The sequence below is a fragment of the Astatotilapia calliptera genome, chromosome 9 (assembly GCF_900246225.1).
Source record: "Astatotilapia calliptera chromosome 9, fAstCal1.2, whole genome shotgun sequence".
Classification (NCBI taxonomy): Eukaryota; Metazoa; Chordata; class Actinopteri; order Cichliformes; family Cichlidae; genus Astatotilapia; species Astatotilapia calliptera.
Genome location: NC_039310.1, coordinates 15691659 through 15708692, shown reverse-complemented (window position 1 = coordinate 15708692; position 17034 = coordinate 15691659). Strand labels below are relative to the sequence as shown.

General features: G+C 41.1%; 2 protein-coding genes across 3 annotated transcripts in view; one reads left to right on the top strand and one right to left on the bottom strand.

Annotated features, from left to right (window-relative positions):
• dok6 (docking protein 6) overlaps positions 1–8924 on the top strand; it is a 56519-nt gene extending 47595 nt beyond the window's left edge. Inside the window, exons 9-10 of one of the 2 annotated variants that reach the window (XM_026179448.1) lie at positions 4581–4613; positions 5946–8924. In XM_026179448.1, the coding sequence (XP_026035233.1) occupies positions 4581–4613; positions 5946–6100 (188 nt within the window). In that variant the 3' untranslated portion in view covers positions 6101–8924. The remainder of the gene's footprint in view (positions 1–4580; positions 4614–5945) is intronic. The other variant, XM_026179449.1, reaches the window with a different exon arrangement.
• Positions 8925–12379: 3455 nt separating this feature from the next.
• Positions 12380–17015, bottom strand: cd226 (CD226 molecule). The gene is given in 7 exon segments (XM_026179447.1): positions 12380–13690; positions 14143–14197; positions 14509–14611; positions 15016–15393; positions 15554–15877; positions 16522–16665; positions 16668–17015. Coding segments are annotated over 7 exon segments (1170 nt in total). The 5' UTR covers positions 16696–17015; the 3' UTR covers positions 12380–13552.
• Between the last annotated feature and the right edge of the window lie 19 nt (positions 17016–17034).

Here is a 17034-nt window from a genome sequence, read left to right as displayed (position 1 = left end):
AAAGCAAAACGCAAGTCTTCCATTCCAAACATCAACATGTTTTTACTCATATACACTAAACGGAGAAGCTTCCACCTTGGGGTCATTATTTATAAGCTCAGTCACTGTAAAGTCTCCTTTTAAACTCTTCCTCTCCAAACTCTGGTGAGCAGAGGAGCTTCTCTCTCATCCATCACCTTGGCATATCCACTGGTCCTCCCACACTTTCTCTGCATGTCGGTCCACGTTTGGAACAACCCTCCACCTTCTCCTGCTCGTGCACATTCTGCTTTGCTATTATCTCTCCACCCTTTCCATGAATAAATTGAATGCATCAGTGTGTTTGAGGACGTTTGAGGTCTCGTCAGGCGAAGAGGACAACGAGGTTGTTCTGGGGAGTGACGGGAGTTTAAGTCCTGTTGCGACATGGGATGTTTGGGATGTCGGACGGGGCGGGGTGGCGATTCGCTTAACATGGGCGTAAGACATGGATGAGGACGGCCTCGCACATTAATTGCATTGATTCCTTATTGGCAGGCCTGCACCTCCCTGGAGGTCAAAGCATCCTTTCATTGACATGTTCCAAATTTGTTCAACTGGTTTTAACAATTGATTGCTACAGCCAGGTAACAAATTAAAGGAAAAATCAACATACAGTGTATAAGTAATTTGTTAGGTGACCCACTGACTCTCATGAAGGTCTCTGGAAGTCAGCTGGAGGAATGAACATCATTTTTCCTGAATCGCCCGTAAATGTTCAGCTGGATTAAGATCTGATAACTGTGAAGCCATAACATCTTTATGCTCATCACACCTGCTGTCCACTCTCTACATAGCTGGGTATAAATGTGTTCAAGCTTAGCAGCTTCATAATGATTTGATGCACTGACCCTTCTCTCTTGAAAATATTTACTCTCAAGACACATTTTGGAGCGACTGTTGACCCCCAAAATCTGAATGAAGCTGCAAACCATAATTCAGGGATAAATAATTTAAATCTTTACCACATCCAGTGGGATATTTATGATTATTTGGAACTTTAATTTGTCATTTGTTATCTATGAAATCATTTTACCAAAAAAAGAGTTTTTTACTAATAAAACTGGAAAAACTTTGAAGTGCAGGAAAAAATATTTATTAACATGTTGAGCACTTAAAAACAAAAAACAAAAACCAGTCACTGCACTCTTTGTCCCAGTGAATCAAATTAAAACTAGCCTGTACTTTTGTAACATATAGCAGTCGAATAGAAAAAGTGATGATAAAAAGGCTGGTTTCAGTTTAGTTTAAATTCTAGTTACTGATAAAGCGTGCTGGTAATCGTTTTTTTTATGTCCTTGTTAGATCTGTGCCGTAGGCATGCCCTCTTTAAACCCCACGCTTTGACCAAATATAAACCTAGCTAGAAATGTAATCACATGTTGCTATCGACGACAGGTATAAAAGCGGCGATACCAGTGGACTACATCATAGGCTCTATATATAGAGTGTAATTCAGGCATAAGCAGCAGCAGTAAAGGAAACAGGTCTGTCCACTGATAAATCATCTGTTTTCCTCCATGACCTTTTGAACTTGGAATCCATAAGTAGATGGACTCAGTACTACACATGTATGTGTATACATCCAGCGTTACTGAGGTTCAGCAAATTTAAAACAATAATGCACTGAGTGATAGACCCAGAATGCAACGCACGTTTTAGTAACAAAAACAAAATCAGTGTGAAAAATCCACATTTTTTTTCCCCATTGGAAAGAACCATTTTAAGTGATGATGAATTAAAGGAAAATGTTTTTAGAAATTCTGTTCTTCGGTACCATAGTCGTATCAGAGAAATGGAGATGGGCACAAGAACTCCAGATTTGAGACCCCTGGAAGAAACCATGCTGGAAAAATGCCCCACAACAGGATTACAGAGCCACCAAATCCATTCATGGGGGGATCAGAACAAAACTGTCTTTGATTTGTTAACAAAATTCTTACTAAAAGAGGCCACTGCAGCAGACATGGCATCCACTACTTTGAGTAATCTGTTTTCAACCATCTATTCAACAGCTAAACACACAGCTTAGCTTGGTTGCGTCTTTATAAACAAAGGTTTGAATATGAATATGCAAAATACGGAACACGATTTATGATCCATATATATAACATGTAATCAGACTCTGATTGCATGCAAGGAACCAACCCTGTTGTTTCCCTGAATGCAGAAGAGCAAAGCAACAGTTAAATTTTCCATAATAACATCTTGAAACCTTTGGGGGGTTTCTTGCTTTTTTTTAAAGAATTATCTGCGTTCATGAACAATGGACGAGATATCTTGGCCGTGATATCTGCTGGCTACACCGGAAGCTCTGAAATGCTGGCACTCGTTCCAAGGGACTGAGTCATCAGACAATAGCCAATGGGTTCCCAGATTGCAGCTGACTCATTATGTAGTTATCACTGTTAATTAACAATATTTTTAAAAATCAGACTAAGTTGAAATCGGTGCCTAAAAATATCTTAGAAGCTCAAAACAGTCTGTCTTTCAGTACACAGACAGATTTAAACACCCTCAGTAGACACGGCTGCAGGTTGTGAGTTTTTCTTTTTTTAATAATTATGCTATTAGCTCCCAGAATAATAATTTGGATCCTAATATAGGTAGGAAGTCAGATTCTTGGACCATGATACAGCTGGCTGTGTCTGCTTCCTGGCTGTATCACTCTGTGCATGATGAATATCCAATCAGCACAGTCAATTTGCTGAGTCATGCTCGGGCTGCTTTCAAATACCCTGCGGGTCCGGTGGAATAATTAAGGAACACAGTCCCCCCCCCCGCTGAGGTTTATTCACCTATTTGTTTATTTCTTTGTGTCAGTAAATGTGTGGACTTGGCAGTAAAAGTAGTGTCACTCTTTTATTCAAATATATTTAACATCTGCTTTTTACTGAGCTGGAATTGTCTCAAAAACACATCCCAAAAGCCTTGTTTGCTGTAACTGACAAAGATAATGCTAAAATGCATCTTGTTTAAAAGGAAAGAGAGCTTTTCATCCGTTTTCAACTAAATCCAGCCCCATCAAAGCATTCAGCTTTTTTAAATATGACCTTAGATTGGTGTTTTCATCTTCACAAGATACGTCATACTGAGACAGGTTATGGTTTATACCGCTGGTTTACTCTCTTTACTCTAATGTTATTCACTCTTTTGGGTTTCGGTGAAACTGCCGTGTCCTCCGAGTTTGCTGATGCAGAGGAAGTGCACTTTAAAGTTTCCGAGTTGAAAAAAAGCGAGGCGCCACACCTGTCGGAAATGGTTCAATTACCAACTCTAATACTGGGAAGGAAAGGGACGGGGATGCTTGTGTTTTGGCGTGTTCCCATTTTTGTGTGCGTGCGCGCGCATGTTTCGCCTGCACGCCGTCTTTCTCTCTCTCACGCCTGCATTTTATTGTGCTCTGTAGTTTAGTGATGTAGCATTAGCAATTCTAATGAAATAGAGAGCTGTACCCAGTTTGATCGGCCGGGTGCGATGCGAGGGGATTTTTTCCGAGAGGTAGCAAGTATCAAAGGGACAAGACGATAACCCCGTCTTATCTGCGACAGGCAACATGAAGTATTGTAGATGTATAGTAAATGCAAAAACTGAACCCCATGAAAAATTTATTGCAGGTAAAAGTTAGTTTCTTTCTTCTTGGTGGACGTCACCGCACATTATATGAATCAAAGCTTAAGTTAGCGACCTAGTCTCTAGGCTGGATCAGATTGATATTTTATCACTTACAGCCTGTCGTTACCCCAGCGGCTTTTTACTGCCCAGGAGACGCAGCCGTGCATGTTTGTGGTACGTTCAGCCCGGGTTTCTCTGGTTACAGCTGTTTCTAGGATGCCATCTGCGTTGTTGCACTTTAAGGAAAGAAGGTGGAGAAAGGTGCATGCGTGTGTCCACACACACGTGAAAAACGGCCTCTGTATCCGGCTCTGCTATTCTGTCAGTGTGTGAGAGGGCCCTCCCCTGCCTGTACTGTCTGCTCCGGCCCAGCAGCTGCCACCCCAGGCCAGATAGAATGACATGACCTTCCCTGGTAATGAAAAGGCACTGACAAATCACTGTCTGCTTCTCACAGGGATAGACGAAGAGAGGAGATGCTGACACCATCATCGCTCTCAGTGCTTTTTATTATTATTATTTTATTTATTTATCTTGTAAGAGTGTCTGCTTTACGAAAGCGTGGCTCTCGTCAGGGGTCTGGCACCGCACAACAAACACCACTGTTTACCACTGAGGAGATGATGAGATCCACTTTGCCCTCTCTGTCTGCTCTGGGCTCCCTGCCGCCCCCCACCTTTTTTTTTTCCCTCACCCAGTCTAAATTGGCCTTGGTTGAGGAGAAGGATTGTCTTGGCAAAGATGTGAAAAGGATATGCCTGGTTGCACACCAGTCGTTGCAGCAATCTATTAAGTACAACGCTGAGGAAAGACAAAGTGCACCCCCCTCCACCCCCTCATTTTAAAACTTGCAGTGGGTTTTTTTCCCCCCTTTTCCTACAGCATGAACACTGTTACATTTAAATCCTTAAGCTAGAGCCTTATGCTATTCTTTTCCTTCATTTCAGGGAGTGGTGGAAAGGAAAGACTAGCAGACAGAGGTGTGTATGTATGACTCACCTGTTATGGCTGATGCTGTGTTGGTCTCATCCTCACACCCACACAGGCCCCTCTGTGCTTCCTCCTGCAAGCTGTTCCCTGAACTCGCACAGGAAAAATGCCTTTTCTGTGTTTTCCCTTCTCAGTATCTTTCTTTAACTTGTGCATCTTTTCTTTTTTACATGCCTCCATTTTTTTAAAACAAGACTTCTGTCTCTGTGGTACTGATGTACGCTCACAATTGACATTGATTGCCAGGTTGACTGGGTCATGTTTTATATTCCGCGTTGTGGTGAAGTGGCAGCGTGTCTGATCCCAGTTCCCTTTGGGTACCATGATATCTGGTGCTGCTGGCTGTGCGCGTGGGTTCTGGTATGTGTGTGTTCTCTATATAACAAATGGTTTGCACAGCTTAAAGTCATATCTGCTAAGAAGCATTTCAGCACCAATAACAGTTGTAAGAATCACGACTTTATCCATGCCCCTTGGGAATATTAAAAGAACAATCAAATTTTAATTTGTTAATCAAATTTCAATTAGCCTGCATAGGTGAATCTGAAATGCCTGAAAAATATTGACAGCAGCAACTTCTCCCAGCTGGCTATGTTAGCTGGCCCCGTGTATGCTGTAGGTTAGAGTTGATTACAGCGTTGTGTTAGGTTTCGCACCTCCTGCAATATTGATCATTGGCCACTTCCTCCTTGTTTGGTGCATGATCAGCAGCTTGCCAGCCACTTTATCCCCAACCTACCTCCGTGTGCACGTCTCCAAACCGCATTCTAATATATTATTAATGGCCCCGCGGTTGCACAAGAACAGCACTCCACCCACAAGTATCCATTACTCACTTTCAGTGCATTTTACCAACACAAACTGCACAACAAATTGGGCCAGTTAATTTAAATTAAGGTGGAGAGGGAGATGGCAGGGGACAGAGAGAGACGACAGCAGTCGAGGAGGATGAGAGGGCCGAATGAAGTTGTTTATCTGAGATGAAAGGTTGCTTTTATGTCACATCTGTTACTATTATACCTGTTAGGGTTTATAGATTTTGTATATCTGAAAAGGACCTTCAACTTCATCAAAGGGCTTTAAAAGATTGTTTTAGCAAAATTGAGAAGCGTCGTTCTTTAATCTCCATAAAGATATTTCCATGGACAGTAGCTAAGCAACAGTTGCACTATGACTATATAGTTTAAGAAACAATACTGTGTTGCAGTGGAGTTCCAGATAAATGAAGCAGATCGGCTAATTTTACTCCTCTTAACAAAAAAGAGGAAATAGAGAGGAAAAAAAAAGTGCTCACTTGAAGCTTTTCTTTCTCCCTCTCAAAGGAACGGGCCTGATGATGACTTTCATCCCGAGAGCACAGACCTTCCCCAGCTTTCTGTCTGATGAGCCTGAACAGGAGGAGAGCCAGCACCAGCGAGAGGCGCCGTCGCCCTCTAGTGGCTGTGAATCTAGTTGCAGCCTGAGACCCCTTCAATGACAGAGAATTGCTCCATCGACACTGGACTGAACACTTTACCCACTGCTTTAGAGAGGATGTAGAAATATGTATAGCGACATGTGTAATATATCATTTTATGGTGATAACTTACAGACAGTAGTGTCAACTGTAGAGCGATCGGTATGCGAAAAAATGATCTCGAGGAGGATTGTACCTATTTTTTTGTGCGACGTGCGACAGCCGAAGTAGCTTCAAAGATTGTACCAAAAGGAAGAAAAAAAAATCCTTTAACTGTCGTTTTCAAGTGTTTTATGTTGTCATTATCCTTTTAAAGCCAGCATGATTCTCCCCATCCCTGTTTTAAAGCACTACATCATACCTTACAAAACCTAAAAGCTACTAACACACCACAGCCCGCTGTAAACCAGTGTCAACTTTTATTACAAAACTCCTGAAATGCCATCAGGCTCGCTCCATTGATGTGCAGCCTCAGCAACCAATTCATGAGAAATTCCACCAGTTTTGACTCAAAATACTCCCACACTCGCTGCTTTGACCCTTTTTTTTTCTTCTCAAGAATGTGAAACTGATCAATGCCTTACACGAAAGACGCTCGATGCTGACGCCAGTGATGGATCAGCTAAAGTCCTGAATGAATACAACTGGCAAAGGGAAATAGTCATTCAGATATGTGCTTGAAGGATGTAGTAATGGACCGTCATGTCAGAAATGATCCAATGTAACCTTCGCACAGCATCTGCTTTATTAAAACTGCCAACCTTACCTTTTCACCAGAGCAATTTGATTTTAATAGCCACCAAGCACGTCGTCGTCCGGTTCCTCTGAGGACTGGTTCATTTGCAAAAAGGTGTAAAGAGAGCGACCTGAGGGAGTAAGCTACGCAGAGCAGAGGTGATATTGGCATTTTGGGTCCAGGATGTGCTCTGTGGCAATTAAACATCATAACTACTTTTCATTCAACTTAATAACACAGTTTAATTTTGGGGAAAATAGATTAAAATCAGTGCATTTCTTTGAGAACATATACTTTGTTATAAAGTTACTCTACTGCCTGGCACTCCCATTTCACAAGCTCAGAAATCAATCTTCCAACTTCAGTATATTTGTCCAAAGCTTATAAAAGTCTGTTTTGCTTAAAAATGTTGGTATCACGTTGTCTCAACTTCAAACAAAGTTAGCTAAAATAATGATAAAAACTAGACTTTTGAAAAGAATTAAAAGTAGCTGAAATGGTTTTGTGAACTCATAGTTTTACTATTTGTTAGTTCAGTAAAAGCTGTGATGGATATTTTTATTGAGACTTTGAATGGCTACATGATGGTGAACAGCTGCCTTCAAAAAATGGGGTTTTGTTATACCTATGTCGATTTTTCTTAAATCTTGCCTTTCACATATTCCCGACACACACTGGTAATTAAAAAGACTAAAGGTCAAACCGAAACAAATGTACCCTAAACTACAGTGAAACATTCTCCGACAATAAAAACTGAACTGAAACAAGTAAACCCACTCTTAGCTCTATGAAGGAAACTGATTTTGTGTATCAGCACATTATTTCTTTCTTCATGGGTTTTTTTTTTTTGGTACAGAGGAAATGAAACAATGTAACAAGTTTGAAACAGTGAGGCTAATGTTTTTTGTTTCCAGGCTTTGTGATTGGCTGATGGCTTTGGAAACAGATCTACTCTTTTAAAGAAGACAAAAACAAAAAAAACGCCCATGCAGTTTCAAACCCAGCAGCCTAACAACTAACTACCCCTGCTAGTTCCCTGCAGCCCCCTTTTTCCATCCGCTTCCATTCCTCTCTGTAGCATGACGGAAACACTGCTGTGATTATGGTTTCTGCATCGTCCTCCTTGAGTAAGAAGTGCCTTCTGACACACAGACCGTGGATTGTGAGATCTAACCAAAGCAACGTCTTTGGGTTTTGAGTTTACCATTGCTGACCGGAAAGTTTACTTGGAATCTTCAAAACCGCTTTGCCACATTTCCTTTTTTCCCGGCTGTGAAATGCCATGTAACAGCATCAATACCGAGTATAACCTGTTAGCCGTGGGTGGCAATCACTAGACCCGAATTCATCTCTAAATATTTGTGGTGGTGTTTTTCATGCATCAAAATTATGACTTTTTTTTTTCTTGTTCATTCTCCAATACTGAAATTACAGCATTTTGTGGGTTAATCACAAAAGTTTCCAATGACAATCAGTTTTAGGCAACATGGGAGTCTCTCAGTGTCGAATGTAATCATTTTTAAAGGTGGGTTGTGTTTTTGTTGTTTGTTTTTTGGCACTGATGCTCTTTTGTCTTGGTTTTACATTTGAACAGTTTCTAAAGTACAAGCGCTTATTTTGTGTTTCGCTGTCGTCAATTTATTTTGTGCAAAATATTATATTAAAAAAAGAAAAACCGCAATCATGTAATTAATTTTATTAATTTAAGCCACAGATGATTGTTAGCCTGCATCACAGAGTCCACTGATACAGTTGCTGGCCACATTTAACTAAGCTGTTGTATAACTGAGTTGAGTCTTAGCTCCAGTATAGTAGTTCCATTGCACTGGCAGCTGTACTGAGAGGACTGGAGAAACTTCTAGTTGATTGTGTTTGTCATTTGCCGTTTTATTTTCGTTCACTGTAGCTATTCACTTGTTTGTAGAAGTGTCATGAAAAGTTGTTATCATTACTATATGATTGTGTTTGTGTCTGCCATGTTTTGTTCTCATAGATTATAATAGCACTTTTAATACATGAGTGTAGGCCTACAGTTTTCACTAAATGTACATATGTAATGTTTTTGATGATTAAAAAAAAAAGGTAATAAATTCAATGTTCTGCCATGTATCAGATTTTTTTTGCCCTTTATGCCATCAGGATTCTCATTAGGTACATGTAGCATTCTTTTACTTTTTATTCTTTACGCTTTAGTTAAGCTTTAGGGGAAAACAATATTGTAATGGGGAAAGTTTTGCAATAACACACAAGAGGAGTACAGTCATGTGAAAAAGAAAGCACCCCCTCTTTCAGTTCTAAGGTTTTACGTAGGAGGGATTAAAAAAAATCAGGTGGTACATAACAGGTCTTAAATTCGGGTAAATGCAACCTCAGATGAATCAGAAGGCACTGCATGTTACCCTGGCATATGTGTTGTTATTCATTCGATAATGGCTGAGCCAAATTCAGAAGCAGCGTGCGGAAAAAGAAAAAGAAAAAAAAAAAAGTACAAGCTTACTGCTTCCACAAGAATTATGAGGTTCAGTAACAGTGATCATCGGGAACTGCGAACCTCTATGAAAGCTGATGTTTTACTATTTAGCTAAGGACGAAAGACGTCAGTCATTTTCTTAGGGTTATATTTCCAGACAATTTAAAGTCCATGATTCTGCAGCGAGAAAGATGATTCACAACAAGACTGCATGTCCCAGCAAATTCACCACGAGGTCAGGCTGTGCAGCGCTCACTGACACTGCACCCAAGAGCTACCTCTCAGACTCTACAGACCTCAGTTTATACATTAAATGTTAAAGTTCATTCCAACAAGACGGATGTGTGGCTTGTTTACAGGGAGTGCAGAATTATTAGGCAAATGAGTATTTTGTCTACATCATCCTCTTCATGCATGTTGTCTTACTCCAAGCTGTATAGGCTCGAAAGCCTACTACCAATTAAGCATATTAGGTGATGTGCAACTCTGTAATGAGAAGGGGTGTGGTCTAATGACATCAACACCCTATATCAGGTGTGCATAATTATTAGGCAACGTCCTTTCCTTTGGCAAAATGGGTCAAAAGAAGGACTTGACAGGCTCAGAAAAGTCAAAAATAGTGAGATATCTTGCAGAGGGATGCAGCAGTCTCAAAATTGCAAAGCTTCTGAAGCGTGATCATCGAACAATCAAGCCTTTCATTCAAAATAGTCAACAGGGTCGCAAGAAGCGTGTGGAAAAACCAAGGCGCAAAATAACTGCCTATGAACTGAGAAAAGTCAAGCGTGCAGCTGCCAAGATGCCACTTGCCACCAGTTTGGCCATATTTCAGAGCTGCAACATCACTGGAGTGCCCAAAAGCACAAGGTGTGCAATACTCAGAGACATGGCCAAGGTAAGAAAGGCTGAAAGACGACCACCACTGAACAAGACACACAAGCTGAAACGTCAAGACTGGGCCAAGAAACATCTCAAGACTGGTTTTTCTAAGGTTTTATGGACTGATGAAATGAGAGTGAGTCTTGATGGGCCAGATGGATGGGCCCGTGGCTGGATTGGTAAAGGGCAGAGAGCTCCAGTCCGACTCAGACGCCAGCAAGGTGGAGGTGGAGTACTGGTTTGGGCTGGTATCATCAAAGATGAGCTTGTGGGGCCTTTTCGGGTTGAGGATGGAGTCAAGCTCAACTCCCAGTCCTACTGCCAGTTTCTGGAAGACACCTTCTTCAAGCAGTGGTACAGGAAGAAGTCTGCATCCTTCAAGAAAAACATGATTTTCATGCAGGACAATGCTCCATCACACGCGTCCAAGTACTCCACAGCGTGGCTGGCAAGAAAGGGTATAAAAGAAGGAAAACTAATGACATGGCCTCCTCGTTCACCTGATCTGAACCCCATTGAGAACCTGTGGTCCATCATCAAATGTGAGATTTACAAGGAGGGAAAACAGTAAACCTCTCTGAACAGTGTCTGGGAGGCTGTGGTTGCTGCTGCACGCAATGTTGATGGTGAACAGATCAAAACACTGACAGAATCCATGGATGGCAGGCTTTTGAGTGTCCTTGCAAAGAAAGGTGGCTATATTGGTCGCTGATTTGGTTTTGTTTTGTTTTTGAATGTCAGAAATGTATATTTGTGAATGTGGAGATGTTATATTGGTTTCACTGGTAAAAATAAATAATTGAAATGGGTATATATTTGTTTTTTGTTAAGTTGCCTAATAATTATGCACAGTAATAGTCACCTGCACACACAGATATCCCCCTAAAATAGCTAAAACTATAAACAAACTAAAAACTACTTCCACAAACATTCAGCTTTGATATTAATGAGTTTTTTGGGTTCATTGAGAACATGGTTGTTGTTCAATAATAACATTATTCCTCAAAACTACAACTTGCCTAATAATTCTGCACTCCCTGTAGAAGGGATGCCAGAAGAAAGCCTCTCCTGTTTAAAAGGAGCATGGCAGCACTGCAAGCTTGGATCTAAACAAGCCGAAGGACTGTGGACAGATGAGACCAGCATATCAGCACACCTCATACCAACTGTCAGACGCAGTGGAGGGCTAATGATTTAGGCTCGTTTTGAGTCAACTATGAACTCTTCTGTATACCAAAGAGTGTAGAGTCAAATGTGAGGCCATCTGTCTGACAGTTGGACAAACTAGGTCATGCAACAGGACAATGATCCCAACTACAGCAGCAAATCTACAACACAATGGTGGAAAAAGTAACAAATCAACATGTTGCAAAGGCCGAGTCAAAGTCCTCAACCTGGTTGAAATGCTGTGTTGGGACCTTAAACTAGCCGTCCATAAACAAATGCCTTCTTTATAATGAAGAGCGAAAATTACCCCACAGTGAGAGATGAACAAAAACAGTGTTTTCACACTTTCTGCAGTTTCGTTCAGATGAAAAACACGAGCCCCTTACTCTACTTTTTAACATTGTTTCTGTGCATGCTGTGCTAAAAGCCAGAAAGCGCCTCTTCAGATCATTAGTGGCTTTGCGGGTGGTGGTTAACACACTCTTCTTTGACTTACGCTTTCAAGCTGAGGTTTCAGATAGAAGCAAACACCTCATTCTTTGCATCTGTCATTTTGGTTCACAAACAGATGTACGGCACATTTCTTATCTTGGCTGTTTCATATGGTGATTTGACAGATCGTTTTGTGTTTCTTTTTCAGAGAGCCAACACTAAAAAGTAAGCAAAGGGTTAGACACTGAAGTTACAAATTTTATTTAGAACGTAACCTAAATTTGACAGATTACAATGAAAATGTCACCAACGGGAAAGAAAAATCCACCTGCAGTAAATTATATACAGGCGTTCAAATTTGCAGACATCTCGCAAATTGTCTGATGAAATCGAACAGACTCTGCAGTCACTCGCCGCTTTGCAAAATGCTGGATTTTTATGCGGGCTGCTTTCCTTTTTAGATCATCACGGCTCATCTTTTGCCCACGTGTCACCTGGTACCTCTTTGTGGGTTACAGGAAATGATTTGCTTTCTTAGAAACGACTACAGTCATCGATGATTCTGTCCAATTAGTCTACAAACTCAACTACACCTAACACAGGAAAACAAAAGGAAGCAGAGGCAGTGACACAGTTTTATTCGTACCACATGAAATCGTTTACAGTCACACACAACAGTTTCAGTATGGTTGGTCACGCTCGCGTCATCTTTAGTGCCATCCCAGAAAGTACAGCTGCAGATTCTTGAATTGGAAGCGAATTGAAAGCAAAAAACAAACTGATTATATTGTCCCTTTATGCTCCACATTTGTCTTGTTCTTAGCGGAATAGCCCGCATATCCATTACTGCCTCTGCCACTGCCTCCACTTCTATGGAGATAAATGAATTAGATTACACAAACAGCACACGGCTTAACAGTACTACAGCATCATAAACCCTAAATATTGATTTACGAAAGCAAGCTCGGAAAAACTCTGGAAACAAAACAATAAATACAGCTTGGAAAACTTTTGACAGCTTATCATAAAATCATTTTTACAACAGGAGAACAACGACAGGAACAAACACTCATCAATAAACAGCAGGCACACAAAGTCTGAGCAGCTACAAAGTAAGCACAGGATTAGCTAATTAGAGCTTAGCTCCTGCGCGCAGAGTGTGATGTAACTAGAATGCAGCCATCCCAGACACAGAGCCCGTTGGGGTAAGTAACGGTCTCAAGTGATGGTACAGTGCTGAGTGACTGCTTTTCTCTTCCGTTAGATGATTAGACACCATTGTCAATCCCTGAATGGAAACCAGGAGGGATGAAAGTAAAAAGGAGGGCAATTACAAAGGCTTTTGTCAGTCGTTTTACTCGGGGGTTAGAGAAGTAAAAAGAACGATTACACGGCCCTTTGTCTTGTCTTCTGCGTGATTGTTACTGTCAAATACTGTTATGGCCAAAACAAATATTTCCTCAACAGTAATTATGCAGTACATACTACATTTAATTAGAGCGAGCAAGGCTGGACCCAAACAGCCCCTGTCAGCGTTCTGACTCGCAGATAAGCACCAACTTGTTAGCTAATTTGAAACCACGGCGTGAATGCTAATCAGTGTCAGCGTGATCCACACATATAATTACAAGATATCAAATAAATTATTTGTTCATGTCAACACAGGTGGATTTCTTCTTTTTTTCTCAGATAAACTTTGATGCGCTTTGTTTGTGAAAGGCTGGAAGGCGCACGCACACAAAGCTGTGACAGATCGACATCATCCAGTACCTCGCATTCGTGGGTGTGTTTATTTATTACACTGTCGTTGGTGCGATGTGGTTTTCATGGATCGGACGGTCTGTACGTTGGCATAAACGGGACAGTTTCTGATCTGTCTGGACTTCTTTATCCTGGGACACATGGGGATGTTCTCATAGAAGTTTGGCTGTGAGGATGTGAGGAAGTGAATGTTAATGCTTTTTAAGCCATTACACCAAAACAGGCAGTAGAGGTGAAGCAGCTTGGCAAAATGTAGTTACTTTTTCCACCAATATGGGCTCACGCTAATAAATAACACATTCATATTATATCAAAAATGTGTAAAAAGATCAGCTAATTATTAAAGAGCTTGTGTATTTATTTACATCAAATAATCAAACTCAGCACATCAATACTGTAATAACATTTTAACAAGCTGCTTGTCTTCAAAGACACTTTCAGTTAACATTGAAGTTAATTAGCATTAGTTAAATGAGTGGGCGGTGCCATTAGCTGAGATTAGCTGTAAAGGGTGATGGTTTTGTAATTAAGTGCAAGTCTGATGAGAAGGTACGGGAGTGCCTTAAAGGTGTCGAGAGTAAAGAGGAGAGTAGATAAAATGAATGTGGCGATGCCTACCTGTCTCTGGGATGGATGCAGTTTCACTCTGTACTCCTTTCTCTTGTTCCTCTTTCTGCAGGGTTTTCAGACAAAAAGGATTTTCATTACTGTTCAAAAAAAACAAACTTAACTGCGCTGCATCAGAAGATTTCCAAGATAGTAATGATATTTTCTTATGAACACATTTCTTCAAGGAGCACAGGTTTAAACACTTAAAGAGTGACATTTGATAGGCATGTATGGAGCTTGAGATGGAAGCATGCTCCCTGCTAAACATCAGTGTGTCAGCGTTATCACACTATGAGCTGAACCATCGGTGTTCCCTCCGTACTTATCTGTGTTTATTGACAGAGCACCCCTTACTTTAGTTTGCTGATATCTTACCTGTGCCTCATTACTGCTATGATGATGGCAATAAGTAGACAGAGTCCAGCAGCTCCAACCCCGATGTAAATGTACATCATGTATAACGACAGGCTGAACCAACCTGGTTATGTGTAGGAGCGAGAAAAACAGAAGAAACAAAAATCAAACAGGGAACAAAACAGTGTGAAAATTTGTTTTCTGAATAATTCTATGTTATACAGCAGTGTCTGATTAGTGTTTTCAATTGGTTCCATGACACACATATGGTGCAACCAGTGCTTTTTCAGATACGCAGTGACAGAGCTCGGACTTTTAGCCACAAACCTCTGTGGCTTCAGCACACTGAGCAGCTGTGAATGTGCGAGTGACATCACATGCTTTGTTTTCTTTAATTTCATTATCATCGCTGGCCTTATTTACTTCCATCCACTTCTTAATGTCAATTCACAACTAATTTAAACAATCACAGACACACACACAGCTGAATGTATGCATGTCTTCAACTTCATGGTGCCTGCTTCGTACCTGAAGCCACAGTGGTGAGCTGCACGGTGGTAGTTTGCTGTCCTGCATCGGTGTTAAAAGTACAGCGGTAGAAACCGTTGTCTTCCTGTGTCACGTCAGTCAAGTGCAGACTCATATCCAGGCTGTCCTCACAGCTGACCCGGCCCCTGTCGCTGTAGTCCTCCGCCACCAGGCCTTCCTCCACCTTCTTGCACACTCCAACAATGGTCCACGACTGGCCGTGCAGCATCCTCTCCAATATGACCTGGTTAACGGTGCCATTATGCTGATAGTTACATCTGATGGTCAGGTTGCTGTTCTGCTCTACTAGCAGCTTTTCGTTTGAAACGGCCTCCTGTGTGGGAGTGGGCTCTGTGGGGTCTTCCTCTGGTGGCTCATCTGTAAGCGAAAGAAAGAAATCTAATAATATGTGATGGAAACTACAGTATGGCACCTTTCTAGGTTTCATATTTCACCATTTTTAATCACTAAGCGGGGGAGGTGGGAATGATACTAGACAGCTCAGAACATGCGCTCTGACGCTTTCTGCCATATTTACCTAAATCCTCCACCTGAATGTGCCGGGTCCAGGGTCCCCGAGGGAAGGTCTGAACAGAGCACTCGTAAAGCCCGATATCCTGATGGGTAACGTTCTTTATGGAAATACTGCCATCCATGGGACCGTTCTTCAGGAACTCCACTCTCCCATCGAAACGATGTGATAAAACCACTCCAAAATCAGGGTGGAAAACAGCCACTGGATTTTTTTCTGACCTTTTTGTCCAAGACACCATGCTGAGGTTGCCATCCCAGGGGCACAAGCAATGCAGAACCATCCCCTCCTCCAGCCTAACTGTAGCAGGCACTCTCTGCTGGACAGCAACTGGACAAAGGCATTGTTTTTTCTGTTGTTAACATACGAGTCATGACACAACACAGATAACAAAATAGCCATGAAGCTACAAAATTACACATTTTTAAGAAGGAAGGAATAAATCTAACGTTCATACAGTTTATTCTATAATAGTTTTCCTTTACTGGCAGAGAACCTCTATCGGGTTTACACATACACAATGAGAGTCCTCTACTTGAAGATCAATTCAAAACTCTGAGATCATCCCTCGGCCTATGGTAATTAGGCTAATTTAAGCCAGAACACATAAAAACAGCTGACAATTGCTGGTGATCAAGCCTCCAAGTTTTTCAAAGCCTTTTATCTGAGCTGAATGACAATTTGTCTCAAATCCAGTGAAGCCCTTGGGAGAGCCAAGTCTGGAATAATAATGTCTAGAAAGACTTATGATTACAGGCTTATCGACTTTAAATAAGAATGAAAAGTTACATTTTGTTTGTTTTTTAATGATTTAGATATCAGAAAATGATTTTGTTACATTACTTTAAAACAGCCTTAAAGCCATCAGTTTTAAAATTGTTAGTAAAAGTATTTGTTACAGCACTTTTTCCAATTAAAAAACAAACACTGCAAATTCAAAGAAATATATTTGAATTAAAAAATAAAACCCATACCTTTAAGAAAAGGGAGAAAGATAAGTACCACGAAGTACCAGCAGTCCTTTTGTACAGCTTCCATCTTGCCCCACAGAGGGAGAATGAAAGCTGCATTGATGAGACGAGTGGAGGCACCCAGGCTACACTTCCTGCTAGCACTTGAAGCACTTGAGCTACTGGGGCGCACTTCATGATAGCCCACTGTTTACTCCTTCCACACAGAGGAGCACTTTATCACCAGGACTGGGATTGGATGGCAAACTTGTGACATAATACTGCTTGGTGGCTTTCATGATGAAGTTTTTCTAGAGCAATATCTAAGTATAATTTAAAAATCAAAATCCATAACATATTACAAACTTGAAACTGAAAGAGGAACACATGCCCTGACTCAGTTTCCTGTGAACACCAAAGATTTCTTCCCTGTGTTTCTAGAATACTTTGTGACGATTTTCACCAGTAAGCCAAACGTGGCACAGTGTGGAAAAGCACCTTACCACCACTGCCACCACCACAAACGGTGAACTGAAA